This window comes from Camelus bactrianus, chromosome 10 (assembly GCF_048773025.1).
Source record: "Camelus bactrianus isolate YW-2024 breed Bactrian camel chromosome 10, ASM4877302v1, whole genome shotgun sequence".
Taxonomy (NCBI): domain Eukaryota; kingdom Metazoa; phylum Chordata; class Mammalia; order Artiodactyla; family Camelidae; genus Camelus; species Camelus bactrianus.
In genome coordinates, this window is record NC_133548.1 from 42258352 (window position 1) to 42272553 (window position 14202).

The 14202-nt window shown below is 38.6% G+C and overlaps 1 protein-coding gene and 1 long non-coding RNA gene across 3 annotated transcripts in view; one reads left to right on the top strand and one right to left on the bottom strand.

Moving 5' to 3' along the window:
* WEE1 (WEE1 G2 checkpoint kinase) lies at positions 1 to 13762 on the bottom strand. 2 transcript variants are annotated; one of them, XM_074372414.1, is made up of 11 exons: positions 13056 to 13762; positions 11388 to 11593; positions 10839 to 10902; positions 10479 to 10651; positions 9878 to 9999; positions 6362 to 6508; positions 3873 to 3968; positions 3700 to 3785; positions 2485 to 2655; positions 2247 to 2392; positions 1 to 1340 (listed from the first exon to the last, which is right to left on the bottom strand). In XM_074372414.1, exons 1-11 carry the CDS (start codon positions 13626 to 13628, stop codon positions 1187 to 1189), a joined length of 1938 nt encoding a protein of 645 aa, XP_074228515.1. In that variant the 5' UTR covers positions 13629 to 13762; the 3' UTR covers positions 1 to 1186. The 2 variants fall into 2 exon arrangements, with proteins under 2 accessions (XP_074228515.1, XP_074228516.1); XM_074372415.1 differs by lacking the exon at positions 13056 to 13762 and adding an exon at positions 12396 to 12920.
* Positions 11989 to 14202, top strand: part of LOC141578861 (uncharacterized) — a 17533-nt gene continuing 15319 nt past the window's right edge. The window contains exon 1 of the long non-coding RNA XR_012509680.1: positions 11989 to 12093. This is a non-coding gene — a long non-coding RNA (uncharacterized LOC141578861). The remainder of the gene's footprint in view (positions 12094 to 14202) is intronic.

Here is a 14202-nt window from a genome sequence, read left to right on the forward strand (position 1 = left end):
TTAACGTAAGCTCAGAGTGACTTTTAATATGCCAATCAATGTTAATAAAACACAAGTCAAACAGACAAGTGCAAACATGTTTTAAACCAAAATTAATAGGAAAACAAATACACAAATTCCTTTTTTTTTTTTTTGCAACATCTGTTAGCCAGCATGGTTAGTCAAATGGCTAATCACAGATAAAATGTATTTTGTGAAAAGCTTGGAATAGTCAGAAGTCATTCTGGCATTTTAAACAGCTATGTACAGTATCATCAAGATTAGTTTATGTACACAATATTGAAGAGAAACCGGGCAAAACATTTAAAAACAGACTAACAATACAATCAAGTACAAAACTTGGGTGGAGGGAGGAAACATTTTTTAAAAAGAGGGTAGGGCAGTATCAGGAAAAATTACAAAACCAGTAATAATTATACTACATTAATACAGCATTCCAAAGAGGGGAAAAGGTGCATTTCTCCAATGCACTAGCTTCAAAGTTCAAAGGAAAAATAAGGGCAAATAACTGCTTTTCATCAAGAGCAGCTATATATTTCACATAATTGTTTTAAAAAGAAAGCCTATTAACAACAATGATTGTTTAATGCTACAATTTTACAGCAAAGACAAAACTAAAATAGCAGCAAATTCACAAGGCAATACTTCCACAGAATTATCATTCCATGGTTCATGCAATGCCTACAAAGTGCTCCCAGTTGGATATACAAGTATAATTCACAATTAAAAAAAAAAAAAGAAAGAAAAGGTTGACACACAGGTACACGGAAGGCTGAGGAGTACTGAGTCTCTTAGCATTTCCCTTTTCAAAGGGAAAATATGTTTGTAATAAAGCCCTTGAGTCCTTTTTACAGGTCACTACAGGGAAAGATACCTTTTATTACAATGCAACAGCAAACTATAAGCAGCACACCACCACAGTGGTTAACCTTGGAAAGGTTGGTGTAACATCCAACAGTGACTGACATCCTACAGAAGACAGACTTGTAAGACTAGACAAAAGCCTAATATAGCACTGGTCAAAATACAGTTTTCAACTGTAATTCACAAATAAAAGTCCTAAAAGGTATTTCAGTAAAACTACTGATACCGACTGAGAAAGTAATTGCAAACTGGATTCTAGCAGTGATTTCAACCTAGCTTCCTCTTGTCACAGTTTTCTGGGGGGAGGTGGGAAATGAGTAGTTCAGTATATAGTAAGGCTGACAGAGCGGTTCATTTTCTTTCCAATAAGTCGAGATGTTCTATTACTCTGGGTGGTGGACCTAGTGGCCATCCGGTCAGTGAAGAGTGCTCTTTCCTCAGCAGCAGCTTTTGCCATCTGGGCTTTCTTGAGTTCTCTAAGAACATAAAAATAGGAAACAAGACTTTTCACTGACTTTATTAATCTTAGTAAGGGATTCTAAGAGGCCAAATACAAACTACACTATCAGATCTTTGAATGCCATCATTATTCTAAGATGCAATTGAGGAAAGAAAATACACAATATGAAACTTTAGCTTCTGCTCAAACAACTTAAATTCATGAAATACTTTTACTTTGTGCTTTCAGAATTAAAATATTATATACATTTGGATGCTAGTAACGTTAGCAATGCTAGTAATGACTTTAGGTCTTAAAAAATAATTTCAAATAGAACTCTAATTCATATTGTGAAAGTATCTTTACATAATAGAGGCAAAAGGAAAATTCTACTTTCTCTTTATATAAACTGATAGCTATCAAACTAATGGCAAATAAACCATTAAATATTTAAAGTCAGTTTTATTAGGTTAGAATCAAAATGGTAGCAATAAAGCAAATGAATTAGCATTATCATTCCAACCAGTTTTCCAAAAATGTCAAAGCTTATTCAGATCAAATCATCTACTAACCTAATCAACATTAATTTCATCCTTTCATAAAAATAAGTAGAACAGAATGTTTCAAGAAAAACGTTAATTTATGAGGAGAGTTTAGAGGGAAACCGGTACCTGCTCATTTTAGTTTTTTGCTACAATCTGGGGCTTGGGATTATCACCACTTGCAAATATATGCTAGTCTTAAAATTTTTTAAGTCCATAGTTTCAGTTTAGAAACAATCTAAATTTATAGGTCAAATACTAATTTAAGGCAGAAGTCCCCAAACTTTAACCGTACAACATGCCAAGCCACCATATTCTTCATTGTCATAAAGCCTAAATCATCTCTTGTTAAAATTTGAGAATAAAAATGAGAAAGTAAAACCAAAAAACCCCTCACTTACTTCTGCAAAAGCGAATTTTTGAACTTTTCAGCATTCAATTCTATTCGTAATTGTTCTGCACTCTTCCTAGAAGCAGACAGCAATACTGAATGCTTTACCAGTGCCATTGCTGAAGGTCTTCTTTCTGGATCTGGATGAATCATCACCTTAAAAACAGAAGTAAAATTAAGGTAAAGATATGCAATTTAATAAAATATTGAATTGTGTCAATTAAGTGCTTCATATATAAAATACGCACTTTAAGCAACTCTGTAAATTCTTGGGAAAGCACTTGTGGAATCCGAGGTAATCTACCCTGTCTGATTTCATGCCATTGGTCTCCATTTCTTGGAAGAGGCTCAGCACCAGCAGCACATACCACCGTGAGGGCAAGGGCAAAAATATCTGCTTTTGGTAGATGAGTATAGTTCTGTAAAATTAAAAAGAAAATTTTAAGGGAATATAAAATGGACCTAATAAAGTAAGATTACTCAATGATGATTTAGGAAGAAATAAGACTACATTAAAATGTCCAATGCCACTTAAATGAGTTTAGGACCTTTTCAGAGAACAAGCTAAATTTGGAGAGATTATTATTTTTTTTAAATTACAAAGTAATACACATTCTGGGGTAGGACGATCAATACATTTCTAAAAGTATTCAGGCATTTCCGAAAGGCCTCCTCTTTATCAATAGCCCAATTCAACTCTCGGAAGAAACTCCTATCCCCTAGGGGCATACATGTGAAAATACAAAACATACATACATCAACAAGTTAGAAATATGCATATACATAAAAGACACAAATTTATACATATAACAAGAACAATGGGATCATACAACTCATTTGCTCTACTTGTTCTGTTTTCATTTAAAACTCTTATCAAGGGGTGGGGAAGGAAATAGCTCAGTGGTAGAGCATATGCTTAGCATGCACAAGGTCCTGGGATCAATCCCCAGTACCTCCATTAAAAAATAGTAATAATTTAAAATAATTAATTAATTAGACTCTTATCAAGAAATGTTTTGTTACTTTTGAAACAGTATTGTCAACTATGTGCCATAATTTAATCATTCTTATTGCTAAATATCTCTCTACATTATTCTCAATTTATTTGTATATGAATATTTCTGTTGGAGAGACTCCCAGAAATGGAAATTCTGGGTCAGAGGGTACATGATTTTAAAATGTTGAAAGATACTAACACTCCAAAAAGGCAATGACATTTTAAAGTTCCACCAGTAATGTATGGAAACTTCTTTTACCACAACTCCACCACTGTTGAACATTATAAATCTTTGCCTTTACTGACTTTCGCTAGATTAAATAACCCCACAAGCTAACAGTTAAGACTTTTCATTTTGTATTACCTTTCTACTACTCATTAGCTTAAAATTTAGTACATCTGCATTTATAATCTTCTATCAACAGATAAGTATTACAAAGCAAACGGCTTAAAGGAGACACACTACCTCCTGCAAAACTTCATTTGCAAGAAAACGGCTATCACCCTCTTCAACTTGTGGACTGGAGATCCTTGTTACATGCCCAAGGTCACCTAGAAGTATTGAAAAAAATAGTCAAAAGTTAAAATAGCCTCTCCTCCTTTATTTTAACAAATAATCTGGTTATCTTTTTTTCTTACCTATTTTAAACATAACTTTGTTGGATGCCCAGTCATCTTCATCTCCTTCTTCAGAGGCAGCATTTGGGATTGAAGTTCGAGATATGAAAATATTACCTGTCGAACAGTTATTTAGGTAAGCCACACTAACAATTAATAGTAGAACCAAAGTTCACAAACAAGGTCAGACAACAGAATCATGCTGGTAGCTTTTACATATATAGATTCTCATGAGTTCTACCCCAAACCCAGTGAGAATGAGAATGTTAGGTGATAAGCACTGGGGCTATACTTTCTACGAATGTATTTTCTGGCCTAGCACTAGTCCTTTAACACTTGGAAATCACATTAGACCCTTGTCACCTACACATTAATCTACAGCAGTTTTAATTATTTAGAAATAATACAAAAGGCAATTAACATACTAATTTATGATGCTTTAACTTAATGTTACAAGGCTAGTGTGAAAAGAACAAGTCATGTAGCTCTTGAGTTTGGCTGATCATACAGAATCTACATCCCAATGTGGTTTTGTGGTTCACCATTTCTGCTTTACCCATACTTTTTTCCTTCAAATTCAGGTAATCTCATGATTCACATAAGTTTTAGTGGCAGATTTTATTTTAATAGTTTTATCAATATAGTATTGAATTTATAAATGTTACATTCACTGGAGTCATCTTTCCAATTCTGCTTTATTTACAGGACAACTTATTTTACGGTGCTATTTGTAAATGAAAATTTAAAACTTCACATGTCTTAATATTTTTAACTTTTGTGCTTGTAATATAAGGGGTCTACTATGTTTGTCTGACATTTAATATATGATATGAATGAGTATGGGCAAACCTTACTGATCCATATTTACTGCCATCAGTTCAAATGTATTTTTTCTTTTTGAAAATACACATTTTAGTAAGTTAACGTACAGAAAAGAAATTCTTCACATAGTTCATATAATTGTATAAAATGATTTAAATTCCCATGAATCATATACATTTCCATAGATTAAAAAACTTACTAAATTCAACTTAAAAACACTTAGCCTAAAATGTTTAACTTGAATCCATCAACCTTTTAGTTGTAGCTTCTAATTTATAGGATAGAGAAAGGAATAAGCTATATGATGCAAGGAAGCAACCCAGTCAAATCCAGAAGAAAGTGTATCTTGCAAGACAAAGTCTTTATTATTACTTTTTTAAAGTAGGGGAATGGTAAAACCTGAAAAAGAAAAATGGTTTTAACCAGATATACTGTACATCCTGAAACAGATACTAGTTTGAACAAATCAACTTGGGTCAGCTAGGAAAAATTTTAATATAATCTGGCTACTATATGAGATGAAAATCTACTGAAATGGAAAGGTACAGACAGTTGACTTAAAGTTATAAAACAGTATGTACTCTATGATGTTATTTTTGATAAATTGAGAAGAATTTTTACAAAAATGTTAGTGTAGGACTACTTGCATCCTTTTATTAATGCAAGATAATCAAAATGCATGTATCATTTTGTTTTCTGAATAGTCACATTTTCATGGTATTTTTATAGCCTAGAAATACTACCATGCTTGTATAGCACATAAGTTTTCAAAGCATTTTTACACCTCAGTTTGTCCTAATAACCCTGTTAGCAGCACTGACATTATTTTATAACTGTAGTTCCAAAGATTAATAGAAAAGTGGGGATTTAGTCTGGCTTGTCTATATTTTAAGATATTTCTACAGTATACTAATCACTGCTTCTGTAATAAAATTTTGTTTCAATTTAAGTTAAAATTATGTAGGCCTACACCTTGATTCATACCACTTTTCCTTCAGTTTGAAATCTCAAAAGCCTTTGAAAGAATACTATGCGGTTGTTCTGAGCCATAGTATGGTTGATCTATTAGAGCCATTTATATATAAAAATCAATTTTTTAGCTGAAAAGTGATCTAACACTAAAGAAAAAAATAAAACCACTATGTTCCTATACTTTCCAACCCCGATTTATATGCAACCTTTTTAATGCAGTTATAATCATAATACATGTGTCATTTTGTTTTCTGGGTCATATGATAACAATGTATTACTCCCATTACATACTAGACATACCTCCAGATTTGCATAGCACCTAGGTTTTCAAAACATATTCACATTTTTCATTCTATTGTAATAACCCCATTAGCACCACTAGCATTAATTTATAATTATGGTTCAATAGCCTAGTACAAGAAAGGGGCTTTAAACACAGGATCTTAGTCTCCCCATCAGAGTCCCACTCCAAGACTATGTGGTTCCCGTAAGATGCAGCAAGTTTTTCCCAGCTTTTATTAAAAATTAATTTATTATTTCAAAACTTTTGGGGTAACAAGGGAAGAGGTGATGGGAAATAAAACACTACTACTAAGTGGGTCAAAAGTCTTTTAAAACTAACAATGAAAAAACATATCAAGATGTATATGTTTTCATGAAATCATTTATTCTCTACAACTCTAAAGAACACAGTTCAGAGGATCTATGATACTTACTAGGCTTTATATCCATGTGAACCAAAGACATTGAATGAATATACCTCAAGCCACGGCCAACTTGCAAAAGGAGATCCTTTAACTCTGCTTCTGTAAAGTAACTCATGCTTCTATAGTTTTCACTTATGGCATCAGCTAAACTTCCACCTAACAAACACAAGAAAAATTAGCATTTTCTTCTTTCTGAAATATTATTTTTCTTCCTTCCCTCTTACTGTATAACCACACTCAACCAAGAAAGTGACATTTTACAGGACCTATTCCCTTCAACCTGCTTGTGAAATCAAAATTTTACATATTTTTTTAATAGGGTACTCACATGGGCACAAAATATAATGTAAAGTTGCTGTCTTATTAAAATATACCCCAGTAACCCACCTGGTTCTCTTTCCCAGAGAAAATCAACATTATCACAGTTTCTTATGTATTCTCTCAACTCCTTTTTTACACAAGCAGTAACATATTTGCATTATCTTGAAGATCGTTCTTTACCAATAAACAAAGACTGCTCCCTCTTTCTTGTGTCTATAGAAATCCATTGTATAACTGAATGGTAATGTACTAACCAATCCCCTAATGGATAGACATTTAAAAATAATTTCCAAGCCTTTAATACTATATACTATGGTCTCGGGAATAAATTTGTACATCGGTCATTATACACATACTTAGTATATTTACCAGAAATAAACTGCTGGGTCAAAGGGAATGTACAATGTAATATATATGCATAGTGTGTCTGTATGATACTAATTTATTACATATAGAATAAATTTCTGTAGCTAAGCAGTCCATTTCTCTTTATCCTTCTCGAAAAGAGCTTAGGGATGGTATTCATATCATCAGTGCCAAGACTTGATTGCCTCTGAAAAACTCACATAAAATAACAGTGTACTCGGACATTGATTTCAAAATGGCTACCACTTAAACTCTGCTAGTATATGTCTATGTAAATCTGGAGCTTTGGAAGACAAATCTGGAGCTATTACACACACAAACACACACATAGGCAGGCAGACAGGCAGGCAGGCAGGCACACAGTCCCCCTCAGAGAAGGTGTATCAATTCATAATCCCATCATTAATTTATGCAAATACATGTATTCCCACACCCTTGACAACAGAGTCTATACATTTTATAAGTAAAAACCAGTATCCTGGATGCAGCTCAGTGGTAGAGCATGTGCTTAGCATACACGAGGTCCTGGGATCAATCTGAAGTACTTCCATTAAAAAACAAAACAAATTTGTTTAAAGCTTAGTTGGGAATAATAAAATCAGAGCCAAGATAATAAAATCAAGGTCAATGATATACTAGTCAGAAAAGACGGTCCTACAATTTGAACAAGACTGAATTTAAAAATGTCAAATGTGTTTTAAAAATAAAAATAAATCACACACCTGGGTATCTTAAGCTTAAGTATGTTCTCTGTACTTAGCTTGTAGAAATCTTGAACTTTGGGGGAAAGAGAGGGCTCTATAAGGGAGCAGGTCAATAAGTCTGTCAGACAGGTGACCCTGAAGTCCTAGATCAAGCTTATCAAGAAATAAGGTGCATTTTAGTGGGTTTAGCAACTATAGCTGGGCTAGTTCCCCTATCTATTTTTAGAGGTGAGAAGAACAAACCACTCATCAGATATTTCAGGTTTTCCTCTTCTATCCATCGACATTTTTCACACTTGTTTATCAAGAGTAGAAATTCAGTCTATCACCAAAGATAAAAGGCTCAAAATGCAAATGATTGCTTGAGATAGTAAGAAAACTCAGTTAAGATAAAGTATATCAGTTAATCAACACTACAAATAAATGATAACAGAATCTTTTTCCTGTGAAACTGTAGAAAAGGATCTAAAGATCAGGCCAATTAGGACATTCAACGGTTTAAGTGGAGAGAAGAATGGTGGAAAAGGGAAACAAAAGAAAAGAAGAGCTAACAAATGTTATCTAGATAGCCTCATTTTCTTTTATCTAAGCAAAATAAACAATCATACAAAGAGGCAGCCAGTTCTGTTTATTTTTTAAAGATGTATATTCCTTAAGAGTTTTATACTGCTCCAAAATAATAAACTGTTTCAAAAGATTATTTTATAATCTAACTTTATTACAGGACAAGGTCTTTGTAATCTGAGAGGGTAGCAAGACCACCAATTCCTCCCCAACCCCCAAGGCCCGAGTTTTCTCAAAGTCATCTGATGACACAACCATGTACAGGTAGGTTGTTACAAATCTGTGATCCTTGGACTGTGGATGAATTACTTGTTAAGAGAGCCAGCCACATCAACAAGGTGAGAGGTAGAAAGAACTAAAAGGATGGCATCTAGCAAATATGAAGGGAAGAAGGTATTATAGTCAAGCTGTACTATATTAAATGCAGTTAACTAAAAAATAGAGGTTAAGAAACAGAATGGTCCACAAAGCAGATAGCTACATAAATATTTTGATGGTATGAACAGAAACATTTCAAGAGATGTGTGAAACAAACTAGCAGCAATGCTGTATACTGTGCACTTATATTCTTTTAAGTTATTCAAGGAAATAAAATACAGCTCAATGAGAAGTTGGGTATGAGAAATGGCTCTTTTACTTCTGTTTTGTTCATTGTTTTCAAATACAGAAAACTTGAATCTACTACCTATACCACATATTTATTCACAAGCTATGAAACGGCTGGTCTTGTCTTAAGAAAACAATGAGAAACAACAAAAAGAAAATCTTTGCTACTCATGTGTTCTGTAAATTCTAAACTCTCTAGTGTTCACAGAAGATATAAAGAAGTAGAAATCCATCACATATAAAGATTTGGGTATTTAATAACAGATGTCTGTAAGAATCATAATCGAGACCAGGACTTTGGTAAAGCTTTAATGAAAAAGGAAGGACCCATGTTGGCTGCTGAAGCACTTGCTGAAATTCAAAGCTATACAAAGGTCCAAAGTTAAACCTCTACAGATGCTTGATGGGGAAGGGGGGGATGAGGGGGAGGGAGGCATGGCTAGGGAGCTAAAAGAACGTAACTCTTTACAGAAAAGTCTTAGTGAATTCTAGTAATAAACTAGGTTGGATAGATGGGAGTGGGAGCAAGACTGGACAAATGACTGAATTTATATCAATGGAGAGTCACCGTCTGTTTATGAGCAATCACTATCAGTTTTAGCAGCACAAAATGAAATGGGAAGGGAAGGCCAGATGCAGGGAGCCTGGGTTATTATCCACTCTATTCCACACACACTATGCCAAGTGCCAGGGATACCGAAATATACACGGCAAGGGCCTGAGTAATCTGAGCAACAGGCACATAAATAATATGCATAGTTCTACTACCCATGTAGAAGGAACAAGGTTTTCAGTCTTAACTTCCAGGTAAGAATTACTTGCACTTGAAATTCATGTTGGGCTTCTGATCTTCGATAAAGATATACAGAATTAGAGCAAGATTATGGATAAAAATATATTATTTCCTTGGTGTTCATTTTCTTGAGCTTACAAATTTTTACAGGGGAACCATGACATTACTCACCATTACAATATTCATTCTGTATAAGCATATGATCATCTTCTGCCCATGCAGAGAAATACCGAACTACATGAGAATGTTGTCCAAGCACTGCATGAGCATATACTTCTCTCAAAGCGTTCTGCCTAGGAGAAATTTTTGAGATTAACAGATTGGTAAATCATTTTTATTCAAGCCTAAACTGAACTAACTTATCTGAAAGTTCGTAAGAGAATCCTGACTTCTGTATCTATCATTATGCTGAAGAACAACTTGCTTCAAGAGAGAGTGGGTTAAGACTCTGTACCAGATTTTTTCATTAAAGAATGTTAGAAGGAACCTTACTGGCCCTAGTATTCAGGAAAGATGAACTCCACATTAGTATGAATTCAAGGATGCTAGTAGAAACAAGAAATTTAAGTTAGACTCCAAAATCAGACTCCTTATATTATTCTACCAAGTCTAATAGGAACTAATGGCATAAAATGAAATGCATCTGATTAAATCATTATAATTTCTCAAATATTAGAGAATTAATTAAATTCAGTACTTAACCACCTAAAGCCTTAACATCTATAACACCATACTGAAAAAAAGAGCAAAAGACAAAATCTTTAATACATACTCATCAACAGAGCCAGCCAATGGCTTTTTTGATCGCTTAATGGCATAAATACATCCATCCAGCCTCTTCACACATTTAAACACAGAACCAAATTCTCCAGAGCCAATCTTCTCTAGCTCATGAAATTCTGTTGTATACCGTGACTTCATATTGCTTTCAGTAATTGTAATTCTCTGTAATAAAAAGTGTATCCATATACATAATACAATGGTATGAAAATGATTTTTTACTATAGTGAAAGTATTACGTGTGAAACTTAAAAATCATTATATCTTATGTTTTAACATTTATTTAACATGTACATATGGCAGCTTGTTAAGAAGTAGAAAATCATTTCAAAAACAATAAAAAGCTGTTTACTTTAGCAGGTCTTGTTTCATCTTCAAACTCATAATCACTGGCTTCCATGTCTTCACCACAGGAACTGAAAAATATTATTTTTTCCATCAACATATCTGACAGATGTATCAATTAGAGATTCAAAAGTTTATTTGATAGGTGTACAGTAAAATGAAAATTTAATGAATGAAAAGAGAAAAGAAAGCATTTAATTGTGTAACCACAAAATACAGCTCAGCTGATGAAAATGCTGTTCCTGTTGAGATATGCCAACATCACCACACATATCAAAATTAAAGCCTTTCTATGTCAACTGTCTCTGCCTGCCTCATTTTTGACACCAGCAGATTTCCTAGAATCCATCTAGGCCTTTTATTCCTTCCTTTCCCATGCCACTCTTTTTCCACAGCTGATTACTTCCCACCATTCTCTCCTGAAAATTACTAACAATGGGGAAAAATTTCAGTGTATAAACTTCCATGTCATTCAGTTGAAATTAAATTTTGATGAGTATACCAAATCAATCTTGGGTAGCTGAGGAACCAAACTGTTGAATAATAAATAACTTACTCATTCCAATATGTCCTCTTTCTTCTACGACACTGTCCTGAGGAATGAAGTAACACAGAATCTGGAGTAAAAGGATTAATATTCACTTGAGGAGTCTGTCGCACGTCAAATTCCCTTTTTCCTGATTTTTCTGTATCCATGAATAGAGAACCACCTCGGAGTTTAACAGAGCTGGAATCAATTCCTCGAGCTTTGGAGAGCAAACTCTAGGAGAGGGGAAAAAATGTTCATGATCCAAGGGCTATAGAACTGCCTTCTCAACCTAACTTTCAACAAGCTTTTCACGTGGCTGAATGTGTAGGCCAAAGCAACACACAAGTCTTTGTTATCTTTCATGCAAAATAAACAATGGTTAACTTAGGAGTCTGAAGCTGTATACTAACCACCTTTTCTGAAAAGGCCGAGGAAAATAGGTCTCTAACCCTAAAAAGACTATGAATGCAGACTAAAATTAAGCTCGTTCTAGAGGCTAAAAGTTAACAAACTCTTTTAATCCATCTAAAAATGGAAAGCAGTCAGGGAGCCCCATAAAAGTTCCCCTCCCCCATCTGAGAAGAGCTTTGAAAGCCACCTCCCTAGGACTCCTCCCCTCACTTCCAGAGGGATTTCGCCTTGGGCAAGTGGGCTAATAAACAGCAAGGCACCAAAGCACACGTCTTCCTGAAGTTTAATGACTCTCGGTACTGAACCTGACTCACTTAAAAAGGTAAATTTTCCACATAAATCTTATAAATGCGATACTTGTCTTAATTTCAGGAAGTGTTCGTTTTAAAATCTGTTACACCTAAAGTTCTGGGGTGGTAATCTGCATACTCACTGGCCTCTCAACAAACAGGTGCCGAATACCTACTTCTTTAAGATACATTATCTACAGCACAAAAGCACAAAGGTCCAGGCAATAATACCAAAGCTGGTTTTTAACAGTTGGATGTTCCTTATCTTAGGCTTAGGAATTTAGGCTGACCAAACTTGGGCACCGCAAACCCAAGGGTGTAAACAAACGCTTACCCAATAAATATTCTGTCCGGAAAGAGGTTTAAACGCTACTCTGAGTTATTTACGAGTCCTTAAGACTGTAAATGCTTGAAGGCCAGCCTTTTCTCCCAAGTCGAAGCGTAGTCTCCCTCGGTATCTCAGACTTTCCCCCCATAAGGCCACCTGATACGAAATGATAAGCGCGTGAATTTTTTTTTTTAACCGAACTCTTGCGTGAGCCGCCCAAATTACAGGACCGATCACTGCGTTTAAAAGGCACCAGATGGCTGCGGCGCTCGGGAGTGTCAGGTGGCCAGGCCAGCACCACTCGAGCATCCTTCCAAACCACGTTATCGGTGCCACACTCCCGCTGCCACGCTCGGGGCGGCACCGACTCGGCGGGCGTTAAATCGTCAGCCACCTGGACGGCGCCGATCAGCCTCTTTGAAAGATGAAGAAGTTCCAGACGAGGCCCATTGTTCAGTTACATAATCTTAACGGACAACTTCTGGGCTGGGCCCCAAAAAGGGGCTGCCAACTTTTTGTTACGGCGCAGGAGAGCGAGCGGGGGTGCGGCCGGACGGTTATGTAACCGAACCCGGGCAGCGCCGCGCTCGACTCCCGGCGCCGCGGCCTTTTTAAAAGGCTGGGCCGGCGCGGGCTCGGGGCGCCCCGGCAGCAGCGTCCTCTCACCTTGGGGGTGTGCGGCGTGTCGAAAAGCCGCAGCTTTCGGAAGGTCTTGTGCGGCGGGGTGCCTGGGTGGTCAGGCAGCGGCGAGCAGGCGCCCTCGCCCGCTCTGCGCGCCCCGCAGCCGCGCGGGGACGCGTCCCCTGGGCCGCCGCAGCGCACGGGCGAGAACGAGCTGCCTAGAAAGTAGGCGGCCGCCGGCGACTTGACTGGCGACGAGGAGCCGAAGCCCTCCTCCTCCCACGAGTCGCCCTCGGCCCCGCCGCCCGCCGCGTCCGCGCCCGGGCAGGCGCCCCGCAGCAGCATGTCTTCCTCCAGCTCCCCGGGGCTACCGGGGGCTTGGCCGGGCGAGCGGCGGCGCTCGGGCCCAGGCTCTGAGGGGCTCCGCGCGGGCGGCAGCGGAGAGTCGGGCTCCTGAAAGGCCGAGTCTTCCCCGGTGCTGTGGCCGCTGCCTTCCTCCTCCTCTTCCTCCTCCTCCTCCTCACAGTCGCTGCAAGGCGAGAAGATAAGCTTCTGCCGCAAGGTGCAGGCCCCGGGGCGGCGGGGCGGCGGCGGCTGCTGCCGGCTCAGGAAGCTCATCTCGCCCCTGGGGCCGGGGCGGAGAACCGGAGAACCTGGGCCCGCGGAGTCCAGCACTCGGCCGGCCCAGGGGGCGGGTCCGCCACGTGCGACTGGGCGCGCCCGCTGGTCGCGGCGGCGGGCCTTCGCGGAGGCGGCGGACTGAAGCTTCGGGACGCTCGGGGCGGCGGGCGGCGGGGGCGGCGGCGGCGCGGACTGTCTGGCAGAGGCGGGGCGGCCCGGGCGCCGAGGCTGGGGTCTCCGCAGGTCCAGCCGCAGGTTCGGGCTCCGCGGCTTCCCGCGACCGTTAACCACGTGAGTGCGCAGTCCACCAATCCCCACCCATCTCGGGGTTTGAAAAAAAAGGAGGGCGCGACGTAGCCCGCGGGGGTGGGGCCGGCTACGCGATTTTGGCGCGAACCTGCTAGCTCCGCCCCACCGTTCGTCGCCGGGCCAGGCCTGGGCGGGTGCGGCTCCGCGGGCCAATGAACGAGCCAGATGGCTGGGAGCGGGTCCGGCGCTGCCCAGACGGGGTCGGCCTGGGGAGCCGAGGCGGCCCTCTGGGAGGGGCGAAGGCTGCGGGCTCGACTAGGCC